This window comes from Rutidosis leptorrhynchoides, chromosome 6, assembly GCF_046630445.1.
Source record: "Rutidosis leptorrhynchoides isolate AG116_Rl617_1_P2 chromosome 6, CSIRO_AGI_Rlap_v1, whole genome shotgun sequence".
In the NCBI taxonomy this organism is placed as follows: Eukaryota; Viridiplantae; Streptophyta; class Magnoliopsida; order Asterales; family Asteraceae; genus Rutidosis; species Rutidosis leptorrhynchoides.
Window position 1 is genome coordinate 100953557 of NC_092338.1, and position 14854 is coordinate 100968410.

A 14854-nucleotide genomic window follows, 5' to 3' on the forward strand; every position below is an offset into this window, starting at 1 on the left:
TTTGATGGTGGTATGGAAGCAATCAACAAGCTAAGTTTATGGTTGGTTATTAAACAAGTACCTGGTAAAAGTAAATAAAAATAGCATGCTCAGTTGCTCACCGTTGGATCAGGGGATCCAACATTGTCCATTATGCTAACCTTTGATCCGCGTCACAGGGGATCGATCACCTATTTTCGCAAAACGTGATTATATTACTCTAGAACAATCCTGTGCCTTTATCCCCATATTTTTTTAGTTACTAATTATAACCATTAATTTCAGAACTTTCTAGAATCAGTTTCACACTCTATCTATAAAAATTCTCCCAATTTCGATTTTGCTCACGCATTTAATTAATTCTCGAGACATCTCTATCTGATCAATTCTAAATAACAGCAGTATTCGTTTAATTGCAATCAATTACTGTATAATGGAGGACGATTTTGATTTTTCGGCAGCCGGAGATATGAACGGAGAGATGATGAACGATTTGCCAGATTATGATGCTCCGGTCGCATATAAAGTCGGTGAAGAAAGAGAAATCGGTAAGCAAGGATTGAAGAAGAAGATACTTAAAGAAGGTGAAGGTTGGGAGACTCCTGAAAATGGTGATGAGGTTGAAGGTATAATCGCAACCTAATTCTGTCTCCGTATATATATGTATGTATATATTCTAGAAGTTGTAATTGTTTTAAATTATTGTTTTCGTTTGACAGTTCATTATACTGGAACGTTGCTTGACGGAACACAGTTTGATTCGAGTCGAGATAGGGGGACACCGTTCAAGTTCACTCTAGGTCAAGGTGAGTATTACGGGCTATTAATTTCCTTTTCTATTCATGAATTAATCAATTATTGGATCCATTATTTTCTGATCTAACTCAAATAGAGTTATCTGTTAGATGTGAGGGCTGATATATTTCGATTATAAGAGAAGTATATTTATGCACACTGTTTTTTTGTATTGATAGGTCAAGTAATTAAAGGATGGGATCAAGGAATCAAAACAATGAAGAAAGGAGAGAATGCGCTGTTCACCATTCCTGCTGAGCTTGCATATGGCGAGTCCGGTTCGCCTCCAACTATCCCTCCAAACGCTACTCTCCAGTTTGATGTGCAACTGCTTTCCTGGCTAAGTGTCAAGGATATTTGCAAAGATGGTGGAATATTTAAGAAGATTTTAGTCAAAGGAGAGAAATGGGAGAACCCTAAGAATGCTGATGAAGTCATAGGTATTTTATTTGTTACAGTATTATTTCAAAACCATGATGCGTAGGTTTCAGGTGCCTTGATGTACTTTGAACTGAGTTTGAGTGCTCCTGATGTTTGTGCAGTGAATTATGAGGCTAAACTTGAGGATGGCACTTTGGTTGCGAAATCAGATGGAGTCGAGTTCACTGTCCAAGATGGTAAATTTTTCTTGCTGATGCACTCTTCATTCCAATGGTGTTTGATTCAAGTCTTTTAACTTTTAGTGATGATTTGCTTATTATTTGATTAGGCCATTTCTGCCCTGCACTGTCAAAGGCTGTGAAAACAATGAAGAAGGGAGAAAAAGTAGTCCTTACGGTTAAACCTCAATGTAAGTGAATGTTTTAGTACTTCAAAAAGAGAGTTTATTTGGTGCGTTGTTGCTTAAGAGAATTTATTATTATGATAGATGGATTTGGAGAGAATGGGAAACAAGCATCAGGTAACGAAGTTGGAGTACCACCAAATGCTACTCTACTGATTACACTAGAGCTTGTGTCGTGGAAGACCGTTTCGAATGTTACAAGTGACAAAAAGGTTGTAAAGAAGATTTTGAAAGAAGGCGAAGGGTATGAGCGCCCGAATGAAGGAGCTGTAGTTCAGGGTATGCATCTTTTCTGTTATACTTTTATAGTATGCACCTAATGGTGCGTGTCTGATGATATGTTGTTTATAATTTGGCAGTGAAATTGGTTGGTAAGCTACAAGATGGAACAGTATTCTTTAGAAAAGGTTATGATGAAACTGAGCTTTTTGAATTCAAGACAGATGAAGGTATGAAGCATCAGGAAGACATATTTTAGTGGAGTACCATACTTATATTCGGTTGTCCTAACTAATAGCCATTTTTTTTTTCTTTGTCTAGAACAAGTAATTGATGGGCTTGATAGAGCTGTGTTGACGATGAAGAAAGGGGAAGTTGCTACTTTGACTATTGCACCAGAATATGCTTTCGGTTCTGCAGAATCTAAGCAAGAATTAGCAGTTGTGCCTCCAAACTCAACCGTGAACTATGAAATTGAGCTTGTATCTTTCGTTAAGGTATAGTGGGAGTTAACTGGTGACTGTAGATACAATTATTATAAAGTTTTATGTCACTTAACGCCATCTATTTGCAGGATAAAGAATCTTGGGATATGACCACTCCAGAGAAGATTGAGGTAGCAGGCAAAAAGAAGGAAGAAGGGAACACATACTTTAAGGCTGGTAAATATCTAAAAGCTGCAAAGCGATATGAGAAGGTACTGTCTGTTCTTAGATGTTGATGGAAATTGTGTTTATAAGGGCTTGTGGATGAGCTAAAGAAAGTGAATATTTACAGGCTGTCAAGTACATTGAATATGACACTAATTTTAGTGAGGAGGAAAAGAAGCAGACGAAGGCATTAAAGGTATCGTGCAACCTCAATGATGCAGCCTGTAAGCTGAAGCTTAAGGACTACAAACAAGCTCAGAAACTTTGCACCAAGGTCTGTTAAAAAAAGATTTAATATTCTAATCAATTTAATTTCAACTCATTTACTTCTAGATGGGTTGATTTGCCTCCGTAGCTATGTCCAACGCGTTAAGTGGGCCAACTTTCGAAAACTTATCTATATCATAGATAAGTATCAAAATTGACACATTAAACCTGTAACTAGAAGCAATGGGTTGAAAACTTATTTGAACATAAAATAGGTGAGATAATACTTACCTTGTTGTCAAACATATTTTTATGAGATTATTCTTAACTCTGAATGTGATTTCAGGAGCAAATGGTGCACTTTTGGTGAAAAAATGGGTTTTTGAGTTTGACTGTATTTGACCTTTATTAACCCAAAATGTTAAATTTTTGTGCCAAATATATGATATATGTAGGGGGATGTGGGAAAATTTGATTGGAAGTTTGGTGGGAAAAATAAGTTAATATTATATATAAATTTTTGTCAAAATCTAATTGGTCAAACAAAAACAAACTCTGCCTTTTTTTTTTTTTTTTCGGTCATGAAAGTGACTAACGCCCCTATCCGTCTGATGGTAACACCCCCATCCGTCTGATGGTGACGCCGGGTAGGGGTGTCACTTTTCTTCAAACAGCCACACACTGTCTTATAAGTGACACTCGGTTACAATCAGTATGAAGTATGTTTCGTATGTTGTCACGCTTAAACTTAAAAAGAATAGAAGAATAGAATTATATAACGTGTATATTGCTTAAAAAGGTTGCATGTTTTGACCTGTTATCCAACGAGTCCTGATTGCCTGTTTTGCCAACTATAGAGGTTGATATGATGAGTTTATTATTGTAGGTATTGGAACTTGAGAGCACAAATGTCAAGGCTTTGTATAGAAGGGCTCAAGCTTACATGAATCTCGCTGATTTGGATCTGGCAGAACTTGACATCAAAAAAGCACTTGAGATAGACCCGGAGAACAGGTAGACATGTGTATGCTGTGCTTGTTTTAACCGTAGTAGGGTGAGTAGTGCATCTGTCTGACATGTATGTGGTTTGTGTTGGCGATAATCAGGGATGTGAAGCTGGAGTATAAAGTGTTGAAGCAGAAGATGAAAGAATATAACAAGAAGGACGCCAAATTCTATGGAAATATATTTGCCAAGCTATCAGCACTTGATTCTAAGGTTATATATCATTCTTCTTGCATCACTTGTTTGTTTGATGTTATCACTCAAATGTACAGAAGAGATTTAAATATGATTGTTTTGTGCAGAAGGAAGGTCCAAAGGTGATGGAACAAATGCCCATTGACAGCAAGGCTTAACGGATACATGGATCTGATGAGTCACAGAAAGTGTCCTGATGATGTCATGACAATCAAGTGTCATTTAGTTCACTTTTTATGTTTCGTTTTTCGAGGTCAAAGGTTGCCTTCATGGATACATGTTAGTTGTGAATGGTGATGATATAAATTTCGATCTTTGAACAATAAATAGAATGGAAATGACCCGAGTTTGTTTCGTGTTTTCTGTCAATACATGTGCAGAATATCGTATTCCACTGCACCTGTTACTTCAAACTTCTGTCTTTCCAGCAACTATGAATCCCGTCGATATTTCTATCTATTATATTATATTATATTAATTATATAATTATAATTATATATTATATATTATCTAAGATATAAGATAATAAAATTCATCTTTTTAAAATGCAACCTCCCATCAGTTCATTGCAATTCTACAAGGCTTTTTGCAAGGCTGTTTAAGACAGACAACTATCCTTCGATTCCTCCCTTTTGGGCAATGCTTTTAAACTCGGATAAACCCGACTGGTCTGACTGGTTGCAGCAGTCGTGATATATGCAGTAGGCCGAAACACGGCGAGCTAACCCCACTTTTTGAACCATGTCGACCCGGCTAGGGGCGTTCATTATTTGGTTCGAAACTGGCCGTGTTCTCGGTTGAAATGCCACCCTGTCACCTGAAATCCAAATCAGTTGGTTGATTTTGTAAATTTTTTCCTTTTATTCATTTCGTATATTTCTTACACGTACTGGACAAAACCAGAAACTTAAATCAGGACCAAAACCACCAAAAAAAAAATCATTTTAACATCAGGCAATAATTTTGAAGTGGTTGATACGAGAGAGAGAAATAGATGGTTGTTACAGCAAAGGGAGGTGGTTCAATGCGTCTCGATGTTCTCCATGAGACGGGAACACTGAGGATCAGCTTTCCCATTTTGAAATTTGTTGAGAACGCTGTAGATTGGGTACCCTCCTGCTGCCCCTTACGCTTGTTGATGGCTAAATGAGTTGATCACTATTTCTTTTATTCATGTGTGTGAAATAGTATTGTTGTTAGTATTAGTATTTAGTAGAGTATAAAGTAAGATAATAAACAGATATATTTAGATATACACTATCATAAAGCAGTAATAATATGGATGTACATGAGAGATGGGTTGACACGGGTTCTAACAGATTCAACCGGTTGACCTGTAAACCACGACACTGACCTTGAGTTATCAGATTCTATCAACTGAATCATGATGACAGCTTAGATGTTGTTTGGATGAAGCTTTAACATATACGGAGTATAAATCAATCACAACATTCACTGAATCCTTCTTTACAAATCTTTCCGAGCTACTTAACTAATCATAGTTGCAACTTCAAATAATGAATAACCTAACAGACCCAAAAACCATACTTGCAACTTGCAAATTGAATAATTTGTGTCATCAGTTGTCACCATATAACCTAAAAGACCGACACAACTGATCAATCCCATATCCCCCATTTACGCCCAGTTATTTTTCGGTTTTCTACATCTTAAACAGACGGAAAGCAATCCCTAATATACTTGTATTGTTTTTACATCAGAAAAAAAAATTGTGTTATGAGAAATGTCAAGTTCATATCATCAAACAAAAAAAATGGTGTTCTACAAATTAGAATTAGTCTGACAAAATGTACAATGAGTGTACAACGAAAAGGCAAAAAAAACATCATGCACCTATGTAGTCAGATTCTTGTTGCACAAAATTTGAAGCCGCCTGATATATCTTCCGGTGCACGAACTTCCTGAGTTAAACATAATAGGCATGTAAGTTCAAGGCAAAATAATAAGTACAGAAGACCAATTATATAAACTGTAGAGCTCTCTGTTTTGATCTTTTTATAATTCACAAATTCGTTTAATTATAACAACAGCGAAATGATGATTTAAAACTTTAGCATTCTCGTAAGTATTACAGGAGAAGCAGTTATATTATTGAACAACATACTTGGGGGGTTCGGCAGTTTCAAGAGCATTGTTCTTTTCTGAAACATTATTGCCGAGCTGGATTGAGATCAGACCATTTGATGGCGCTCTTGATGACTTTGGAGAATCATCAAAACTCAAACTTGAACTTTGACCTGAATTAAAACCTGCAAGCAAGATCACGAGCGCTTGTCAAATTGAAAGAACATGATCAATAAAATGACTATTATATCAATGGTTATCATTTGTGTGATGGAACAAATCGAAGATTTATGGGAAAATTTATCTCACAGAGAACACATAAAACGGAAGGCGTTGCAAATTATCCACTGCTATATATTAGTATGATTGTTCTCTAACAAAAACATGGAAAAGGGGTTTTAGCACAGTTCTTTGGGCCTCTCAATATTCTCATTCTAAGGTTCTCATCAATTACAGATTATGCATATACAAAAAAGATGCAACCAACACAACGACCTAATTTGTAAACCAAGAAAGAGTATATCAATTATTGGTAGACTGAAGCATGATGCAATCATAATACGAACATAACCCACACACAATTATATAATTGGAAGATAATGCAACATAATACGAGTATATCCCACACACCATCAAAATTATGCCTTTTAGAGTTTTAGACATGTGAATTATATACTCATTTACCTCGCTTTTCCCTAAAAAAAATTGAAAAGAAAAAGATAAAAAAAAAACCCTTTGCAGCATTATGGTAAACAAACCAAGACTCCTTGTGTTGCTACTAATATTGAATGTTGATAATCTTTCATGTAGAACTAACATTAAACCAGTTTGAAATAACTATGCAACTCTTTCTTTTTTGCCACAAAAAGAGTGAGATGTAAATTAAAGATCATCAAACAAGGAAATATTGTTGACCAAAATAAATAGTCTACGAGTAAAGATACAACTTCAATTTGAAAGCATAGACATACGAGGCTGTTTTATGCAAATTTCTACAATGGTTAGAAAGAGGTTTACAGAGAGTTTAACTTTCAATATACACTACCCAACCACTATAGACAAAATATAGCTAAAATGGAACACATTTTACCATCATATAAACGCAATCAGAATCAAATCTCTATGTATTACCTTGAAAGATTATGACAATAAAAAAGAGAATTGTGACGGCCATAGCAAAGAGGCTGATATTTGATGATGCGGGTTGTGGTGCGGATTTAGCTGCTCGCCTCCTCTTTAAAGATTTCAACCTTTCAACCCTAGCTCTCTTTTTCATAGTCTGTTCTGCAATCTCCTTAACAAGTTGCATGTCAGCTGTATCTAACGATGGACCCTTACGTGGCCTAGGTGGCTTTGGGGCCTTTTTTGAATTTGATATCTTGCGTTTTTCTTTCAACTGTGTCTTCCCTAAAACTGGTGCATTTTCTCCGTTTTTTCCAATTTTACTGCGTGTTAATGATTCTATATCCTCGTAGTCATCATCACTAGATTTTACTGATGTCATGTATGAATTACTGCTGCATTCACCATCCTCTGATCCGTCAAAACTAAACGTTCCACCTACTGATCTAACTACGGTTTTTGCTCTTTTGTTACCTGTTCTTATGTCATCTTCGTATTCACTTTCACTAGTTCCTATGTCAACAATGGTATCGCTCTCTTTTTCCACCTTATTATTCTCCATTTGATGTAATCAAGATATCTAATGCGTCTTAAAACTTCATCTTCTTCCAATAGAATCTGTATGCATACAAAACTAAATTGATCAACAGTAAAGAAAGAGACCTCACATTTGCCTACTCGAATGTAAAAATAAAATGATAACTGTAAAAAAACAAAATGGAACTATTTTTTTATTACTTATCAACATATATGGACCATAAATACATCAAGTATATACACATATACAACACATTATCACACTACACCTAATAATAATTGGTAGGGTTTCACTCTGGAATTTTCTAAAAATCATATAAAATTAAATTCCTTATATATAGAATTATCAAATATTAATATACATAATCTAAAAAGCTCCACACACATTACATCAGCATCATCAATTAATCACAATAATGTACAAATCAGGCCTATAGCTTTGTTCTTTAACTCTACCAAAATTAGGTTAAAAGCTTAAACCGCTCAAATTAGCAATCACCAACACAAAATTGAACAAATACACAGAACCATCATTATTCGGTTTTACCTAATTCACAAAACAAACGTGTAGCACCGCCGCTACACCGTCACCGCCGGCCATCGCGATCGTAGAAAATATGGTACAAAACGAAGCATAAAATAGAAATTACTTTTAAAAAAATTACCTCCGTCGTAGCGCAACCAACAATTACCGATCGTCAGCAACGGAACACCGTCAAATGCCGCAGAAAATTTTAATTCGAGTTTTCAAATTGAGACGTTTTTAGGAAAAATGTAAAAATATTATTAGATAAAAATACGTAAATATTTAAGCTCGATTATTGTGATTACTTTTAAAAAAAAATGTTAAAAAAGGTTTTTCGAAATCGTAGAAACACAAGAGCAGAGGGATGTCTGTTCTTTCAATTCCCAATCTTCTTAAATTTCTATTTTCTACCCGTATATTTTACTCCCAAGACAACTGACGTTTTTATATTTTTATAAATTAATTAATTATTAATATTAATAAAATTAATTATTATTAAGCTGTGTAACTTTTAAAAATTTTAATATTGAGGATCAATGAACCAATCATATTTGGGTATGCAGTATAAAATAATTAATTAAATATATTTATTTATTTTAGTCTAATTCATCAATCAAAATTCAAAATTTAATATTTTTTAAATTAATTAATCATAACCAATTTGAATCTTTACAATCTAATAAATTAAATAATCACATTAAGCTAAATAAATATTTTTAATTAAATATATATAAATACTTCTTTATCAGTATATGACGATAACGTAACATGGTTCTTTTTAAAAAATCTAATAAATAATAAACAAGAATCTTACTAAACTACCATCAAGTATGTTGTTAGTTATTAAGCTTTTTTTAAGGCTAATTATTATTATGCTTTTCAGTATTATTTTTTTCTTTATCGGCCCTATTTGTGTGAAACGTGGATAAAAGATTTGTATTTCGCTGCAGAGTTGTTTTTGCTATTTTATGATCCGTTAATTGAACGGTTAATTGTCGGGTAATTAAATGGTAAAAATATAAAAGAATTAAACATGAAGGGAAAAGGAAGTAAAGAGAAAATTATATAAAAAAAATAACTTTGTTGTGGGTGGTTTTTTCGGTTAACGGTCAATTAATTGAACATTTAAAAATACAGTTAATAGTCAGTTAATTACACGTTAAATAAATAAGGGAAATGCTAATGACAACCCTTAGGTTGTCATTAAGAGGTAACTTCCAACCATCTTCTATTTAAATTTAAAGTTGATATGCCTCTCAAAAAATAAGTGTAAACCCCACGTTTAGTTTTTTTCACAAAAGTCAATAGTTCTCATCTCTCCATTTGTTTGATACTCTGTAAAATATCCTCATGTTGTTTTGATATTTTTGTTTCAATTACATAATTCTAATTCTAAATTGTGGAAAGCAGATTTATTACATATGAAGGTTGAAAAAGACGTGAAACGGGGCCGAAACGGTAGCGACCTCAAAATGTCGCAACGGAAAAAACGGGGCCGAGACGGGGTCGAAACGGATGTTGACTAATGTTGACTTTTATATATATAAATATATATTTACACATATTTTAGAGCTAAAAAAGCTTCGTTGACAAGTTTATACCTACAATTGCTATTAGCTTTAATATAATACAAAATGGAATATTAAACTAAGTCAATTTTGATTGATTTGACCGACTTATGATCGATTTTAACAGAATTTCTGACTTTTGACCGGCATTGACCCAATTTTTCTTGCATTTGACCTGACTTTTGACCGTTGACCGGCTTATAAGAAAACGGGACGGGGTCGAAACGGTTTAGTCACCAAAACGCTGCAATGGGCGTCGCAACGGACGCAACGGGCGCCGTTTACAACAGTGATATGAGTGAAAAACAAACTATGGTTGCAATAGGGGGTTTAACCAAACGACACGTCTGATGAATTGAAAAATGAGAAAGTTGTGAGGGAATTGGGTGGTGAAGTAATGGGAGATTGGGGCTTTTTGTTAATGGTTTAGCATTTACGGAGTATCAAATAAAGATGAAATAGAGGGAAACAAAAGATTGACTTTTGTGAAAAAGCTAGACGTGGGCGTACAGTTATTTTTTAGAGAGACGTCAGTTATTAATTTTAAATAAAAGGTGATTGGTAGTTATCTTTTAATGACAACCCTAAGGGTTGTCATTAGCATTTCTCAATAAATAAAGGAGTGAAAAGGGGAGAGGAAAAAAAATGAAGTAAAAAAAGTAATATGAAAAAAGTTAAAAAAAGAAAACGAAAAAATATATCGATTCACTAAAGTACCCCTAAAGTTAGGAGTATTTACGTTGTCGGCATCGTAAATAGTAACTTCTAACGAGAATTAATATTAATATAATTGATAATAAATTACCCCTTAAGTTAGGTATAATTACGTTGTCGTCATCGTGAATAGTAAGTTGTCACGAGAGTTAGTATAGTTGATAATGATAATGATAATGATAATGATAATAAACCCGGATAATAATATTTATCAAAAGTATTTAATATTTTAGAATTAAATATTTATAATGTATTAATAGTTGAGCTTCATATACACTTTTTAAACACGTGTGCTCAAATAAATATGACATGTTTATATATATTAAATTATGGAGGTGGTTGTTAACATGTAAGGTATAATTACTTTGTCGTCATCGTGAATAGTAACTTGTCACGAGAAGTAATATAATTGATAATGATAATGATAATAAACTCGGATAATAATATTTATCAAAAGTATTTAATATTTTAAAATTAAATATTCATAATGTGTTAATAGTTGAGCTTCATATACACTTTTTAAACACGTGTGCTCAAATACATATGACATGTTTATATATATTATGGAGGTGGTTGTTAACATGTAACCACTCAAAACTATGGGTTAAAGGCAAAAATATGGTACAAACTTACACAAATGTACCGATACCGCTCACAAACTCATTTTCATTCTACTGTCAGCTATAAACTTTCAAAAAGTGTACCAATGTAAACAAAAACTTTCAAAAAGTGTACCAATGTAGACAAAAATGACTTGCTACCGGCTAAACCGGTAAAAAATGATATCAAATCAACACGTGTCGTTCGTGGATTGGATCTTCATTTTTTTTTTTTAAAGAAAAATTCAGGTCAAATTTAGTATTCAACAGGTCAAAAATATAAAATGTTGATATTAGCACATTTTTTGAAAGTTTGTAGGCGACAGTAGGACGGATATGAGTTTGCGGACGACATCGGTACATTTGTGTAAGTTTGTAGTCTATTTTTGTCTTTAACCTCAAAACTATTGTATGATTTTAACAATACTAAACAATAATAATTAAAAAAATGGCCTGTATATATGATTTTAGGTCTAGTGTTTTTATATTAGAAGCTTGTATCTTGTATGTTAATTTGTTAAAGATCATTAATATGTTTATTTATGATACAAGTATAATTATGTTAATGCGAGGTTTGGTTAAAGGTAATGGTGGAGTACTCGTTAACAAATTTTGAATATAGGATAATAATAATATAATATTAGTTGTAGCTAACGATTTATTCTTCAAATGGTCTACTTTCATTAGATTCTTCTCACCTTCATATTGATTATCATCTCTTACCTTCATTATCTCCAAGCAGTGGCGGATCTTGACCAAACTCATTGAGAGAGCCAGAAAGTTTTCAACGTAAATTATAATTTGACAAATTTTTTGATATAGTTTAAGGATTTTTACTTGAAAAAATATAATTATATACATTCTAAATCTAGTGATTTCTCATTCAACTTAATTTAATTACGGAGTATTATGCAGTCAGATTAAAAATAATAGTAGTATAGTATATGAACCTGGAATCGTATCGTTAAAAATTATTTTTATATTGTAGTTATAGTATCCTTTATTATTTACTGCACATTTTATATTTTGTTAGGGATAGAGACTATTATAATGGAAAGCACTACATCAAATTTGTAAGGTTAAAAATGAATTTTTGTGTAAACTTAAAGGACTTTTTTTGAAAATGAAAATTAAAAGTACATGACCCGGCATCACTTTCTCTTTCTTTGTTTTCTTCATCACCATCTCCATCTACATTTACAGCCTCCCTTATGAAATTATCCATTAAAATTGACTCTAAATTTCTTCTTTCCTCTAAAACTAATCAATTATAACTATATATGCTACTTGTTCGAAATTTTGGGAGGGCCAACGCCCCTCCCTGCCCCCCTGAAGATCCGCCCTTGTCTCCAAGTTTCAAATGGCCAAACGATTATCATTTTTCTTCATATACTATGTTTAGGCAGATTGCGTACTCGACTCAGTCTCTCTATGCGTGGTTTAGAGATTGAGGTTATTGCTTGCTCGATTGTAATTATGGAGTGGAAATTGATCACATCTTGTTTGGTTGGTTTATTACTTTGGAGCTATGACGTAAAATTCATTCTTGGATTAATTGCGTCTTGCCTCACTTTTCGTCTTTTGGTATGATTTTATTGCTTGGTTTGATGCTTGGAATGTCTATTCTGTTGCTAAATATCATTTATTTGCAATTATTTCATCTTGTTTAGGGGTGATATGGAAATATCACAATAGTATGATTTCTCAGATCTTTTGAAGAAAAACTATTTATAAAAGGTTATATATCTAACTCATAATTAACGTTTGAATTCTCAAATCTCAAGAAAGTTCACAATTCCATGCAGCGGGGTTCACCGATCAACGTATAGTCAAATTCATGATTAAAGATAGTGACGAACGAATTTAACAAAGTTGTGTTTAGTGAAAGTAGCTGAAACTTGTAGCTATAGCCGGTAGATGAGACTTATTTTTGAAGTTGTGAGTTGAAGCTTATTTTTGAAATTTGTAACGTGAAACTTATAATCTTTGCCTGTGTTTGACAAAATCGTTGGAGCTTATAGATGTATATTGATTCGGGTTTTCTCTCAAAAGTGCGTGCGTGCATTGCAAATGAGAATATTTGATGTTGATTGTTGCCTCTAAAAATTAAAAAGAAATAAAAAAATGTATATTGATTATAATGAGAATAAAATATATAATAATTTCAATATCTACTAACTGTTACAAAATTTATGGTCGTTTCACTACTGTCACAAAATTTATGGTCGTTTCACTATGTGCCTTTTGAGTTTTAGCTAGGGGAAGAAACACTCAAGTAGCTTATAGTTGGAGGGGTAAAAAGTTAAATTCTAAGGGTATAAAAGGTGTAATTGTATAACTTTAAGGGATAAAACATGTTACTTTTCAATTTAAATTAATAATAATAAAATAACAATCACCCTAATTTTTTAACGGCATTTATCTTTTTTCTTCCACGAGTTAGGTTTCGCCGTCATTACCGCTCAACTCGAAATGATTTTACGAAAAAACGCAACTAATTATATTTGAAACAGAGCTTCTTTTTTTTAAGTAAAACATATTGGATAAATTTTATACATGTATAATAAACAAACCGAACTGATTATATCAAATTAATGGCTTGAGTAAGTGGTAAGTTCATGAGTTTGTAAGAAAAAATATCCAAGTTCGAGTCTTTTTGCCCTCATTTCTTCACAACTTTTTCCTCAGTTTTCGCTCAACATTAGTTTCATAAAAGACGTTAAAATGTTTCACCACAAATCGCGGTCTGTTGGTTATATTAGGTGCCAAACAACGTATATTCAAATATAACCGCCGCAACGCGCGGTCAATATTTTTTTCTATTAATTATATTAAGGGTAATTATATTATATGATTTTTCATTTCATAAGCTAAGATCTTATTTTACAAGCTAGTTTAACTACCTTATTTTTTTTCTATTGTTTATATTTTTCATTAACTTTAGAAAATTTGTCATTCAAACAATGTTAAAGGTTTTCACTTAAATGACAAAACATAATACAAAATTAATTCATTCATTTTTATATTGTAATTTTTCTAGTCATACCTCTAAAAATGGTTTGTAAGATAATTAATTATTTGCATTTTAATAAGGTAATTTTAGCGATTTACAAGTAAATAATATATGTCATAAAATTTTTCTCTTAGGGTTTGTGCTTAGTCTTAGGTGCTTTTATATTAATTATTTTACTAGTGTTTTATCATATTTGTGTTGTGACCAGTTTGTAACAAGGGTCCCAGAACAGGTTTGTTTATTTTATTTGGACCTCGTTTGGATTACCTAATCTTGTGCGAAAGATATCAGATAACTGGTAAATACCCGTGTGTGATGGGGTATTGTGTTTTAACACAAACATAAGCTGGTGACCAGCTCCTTTCTTGAAGTTTCCTGATTTTCCTTTTCTCTCACTCACACTCTCACCTAACCTCATCTTCATCATCTCAAACAACCCTAAATCATTTGATCTCGAATTGAAGCTTGATTTTTGGTGTCAAAACGTTCCTTGTGTCATTGTGATTCTAACAAGGTAAAGTTTGTAAGATTTCATGATCAAATCTGTGATTAAATGGGTTTTTAAGTTAGTTTTTGTTAAAATGGAGTTTTGTGTCAAATTGGTTCAATTTGTTGTTGTTTGTGCATAAAAGTTGTGGGTTTATGTTTCTAAATGTCTAGTGTAAAAGATGTAACCAGTTTTGAGGTCAAAAATGTGTCCAAAGTCGAGATTTGGTGATTTTGGGTTGAAACCCGTCACTTTGCTGCTGTTGCAGCTGATGAACTACCTTCGGCCGATGGTGAGGACGATCGGCCGATGGACGAGACCATCGACCGATGGTGTATGATTTCTGACCAGCGGATGTAATTTTGACGA

General features: G+C 33.0%; 2 protein-coding genes across 2 annotated transcripts; one reads left to right on the top strand and one right to left on the bottom strand.

Annotated features, from left to right (window-relative positions):
- Positions 1–291: 291 nt before the first annotated feature.
- Positions 292–4188, top strand: LOC139855848 (peptidyl-prolyl cis-trans isomerase FKBP62-like). The gene is made up of 13 exons (XM_071845092.1): positions 292–605; positions 699–785; positions 954–1214; positions 1317–1391; positions 1484–1564; positions 1643–1837; positions 1918–2007; positions 2099–2274; positions 2352–2474; positions 2555–2701; positions 3521–3648; positions 3741–3852; positions 3942–4188. The coding sequence occupies exons 1-13, from the start codon at positions 413–415 to the stop codon at positions 3990–3992; spliced, it is 1719 nt and encodes a 572-aa protein (XP_071701193.1). The 5' UTR covers positions 292–412; the 3' UTR covers positions 3993–4188.
- A 2181-nt stretch (positions 4189–6369) lies between these two features.
- Positions 6370–8480, bottom strand: LOC139853916 (uncharacterized). Its single transcript, XM_071843256.1, has 4 exons — positions 8244–8480; positions 7051–7659; positions 6604–6614; positions 6370–6414 (listed from the first exon to the last, which is right to left on the bottom strand). Exons 2-4 carry the CDS (start codon positions 7601–7603, stop codon positions 6370–6372), a joined length of 609 nt encoding a protein of 202 aa, XP_071699357.1. The 5' UTR covers positions 7604–7659; positions 8244–8480.
- Positions 8481–14854: the final 6374 nt, after the last annotated feature.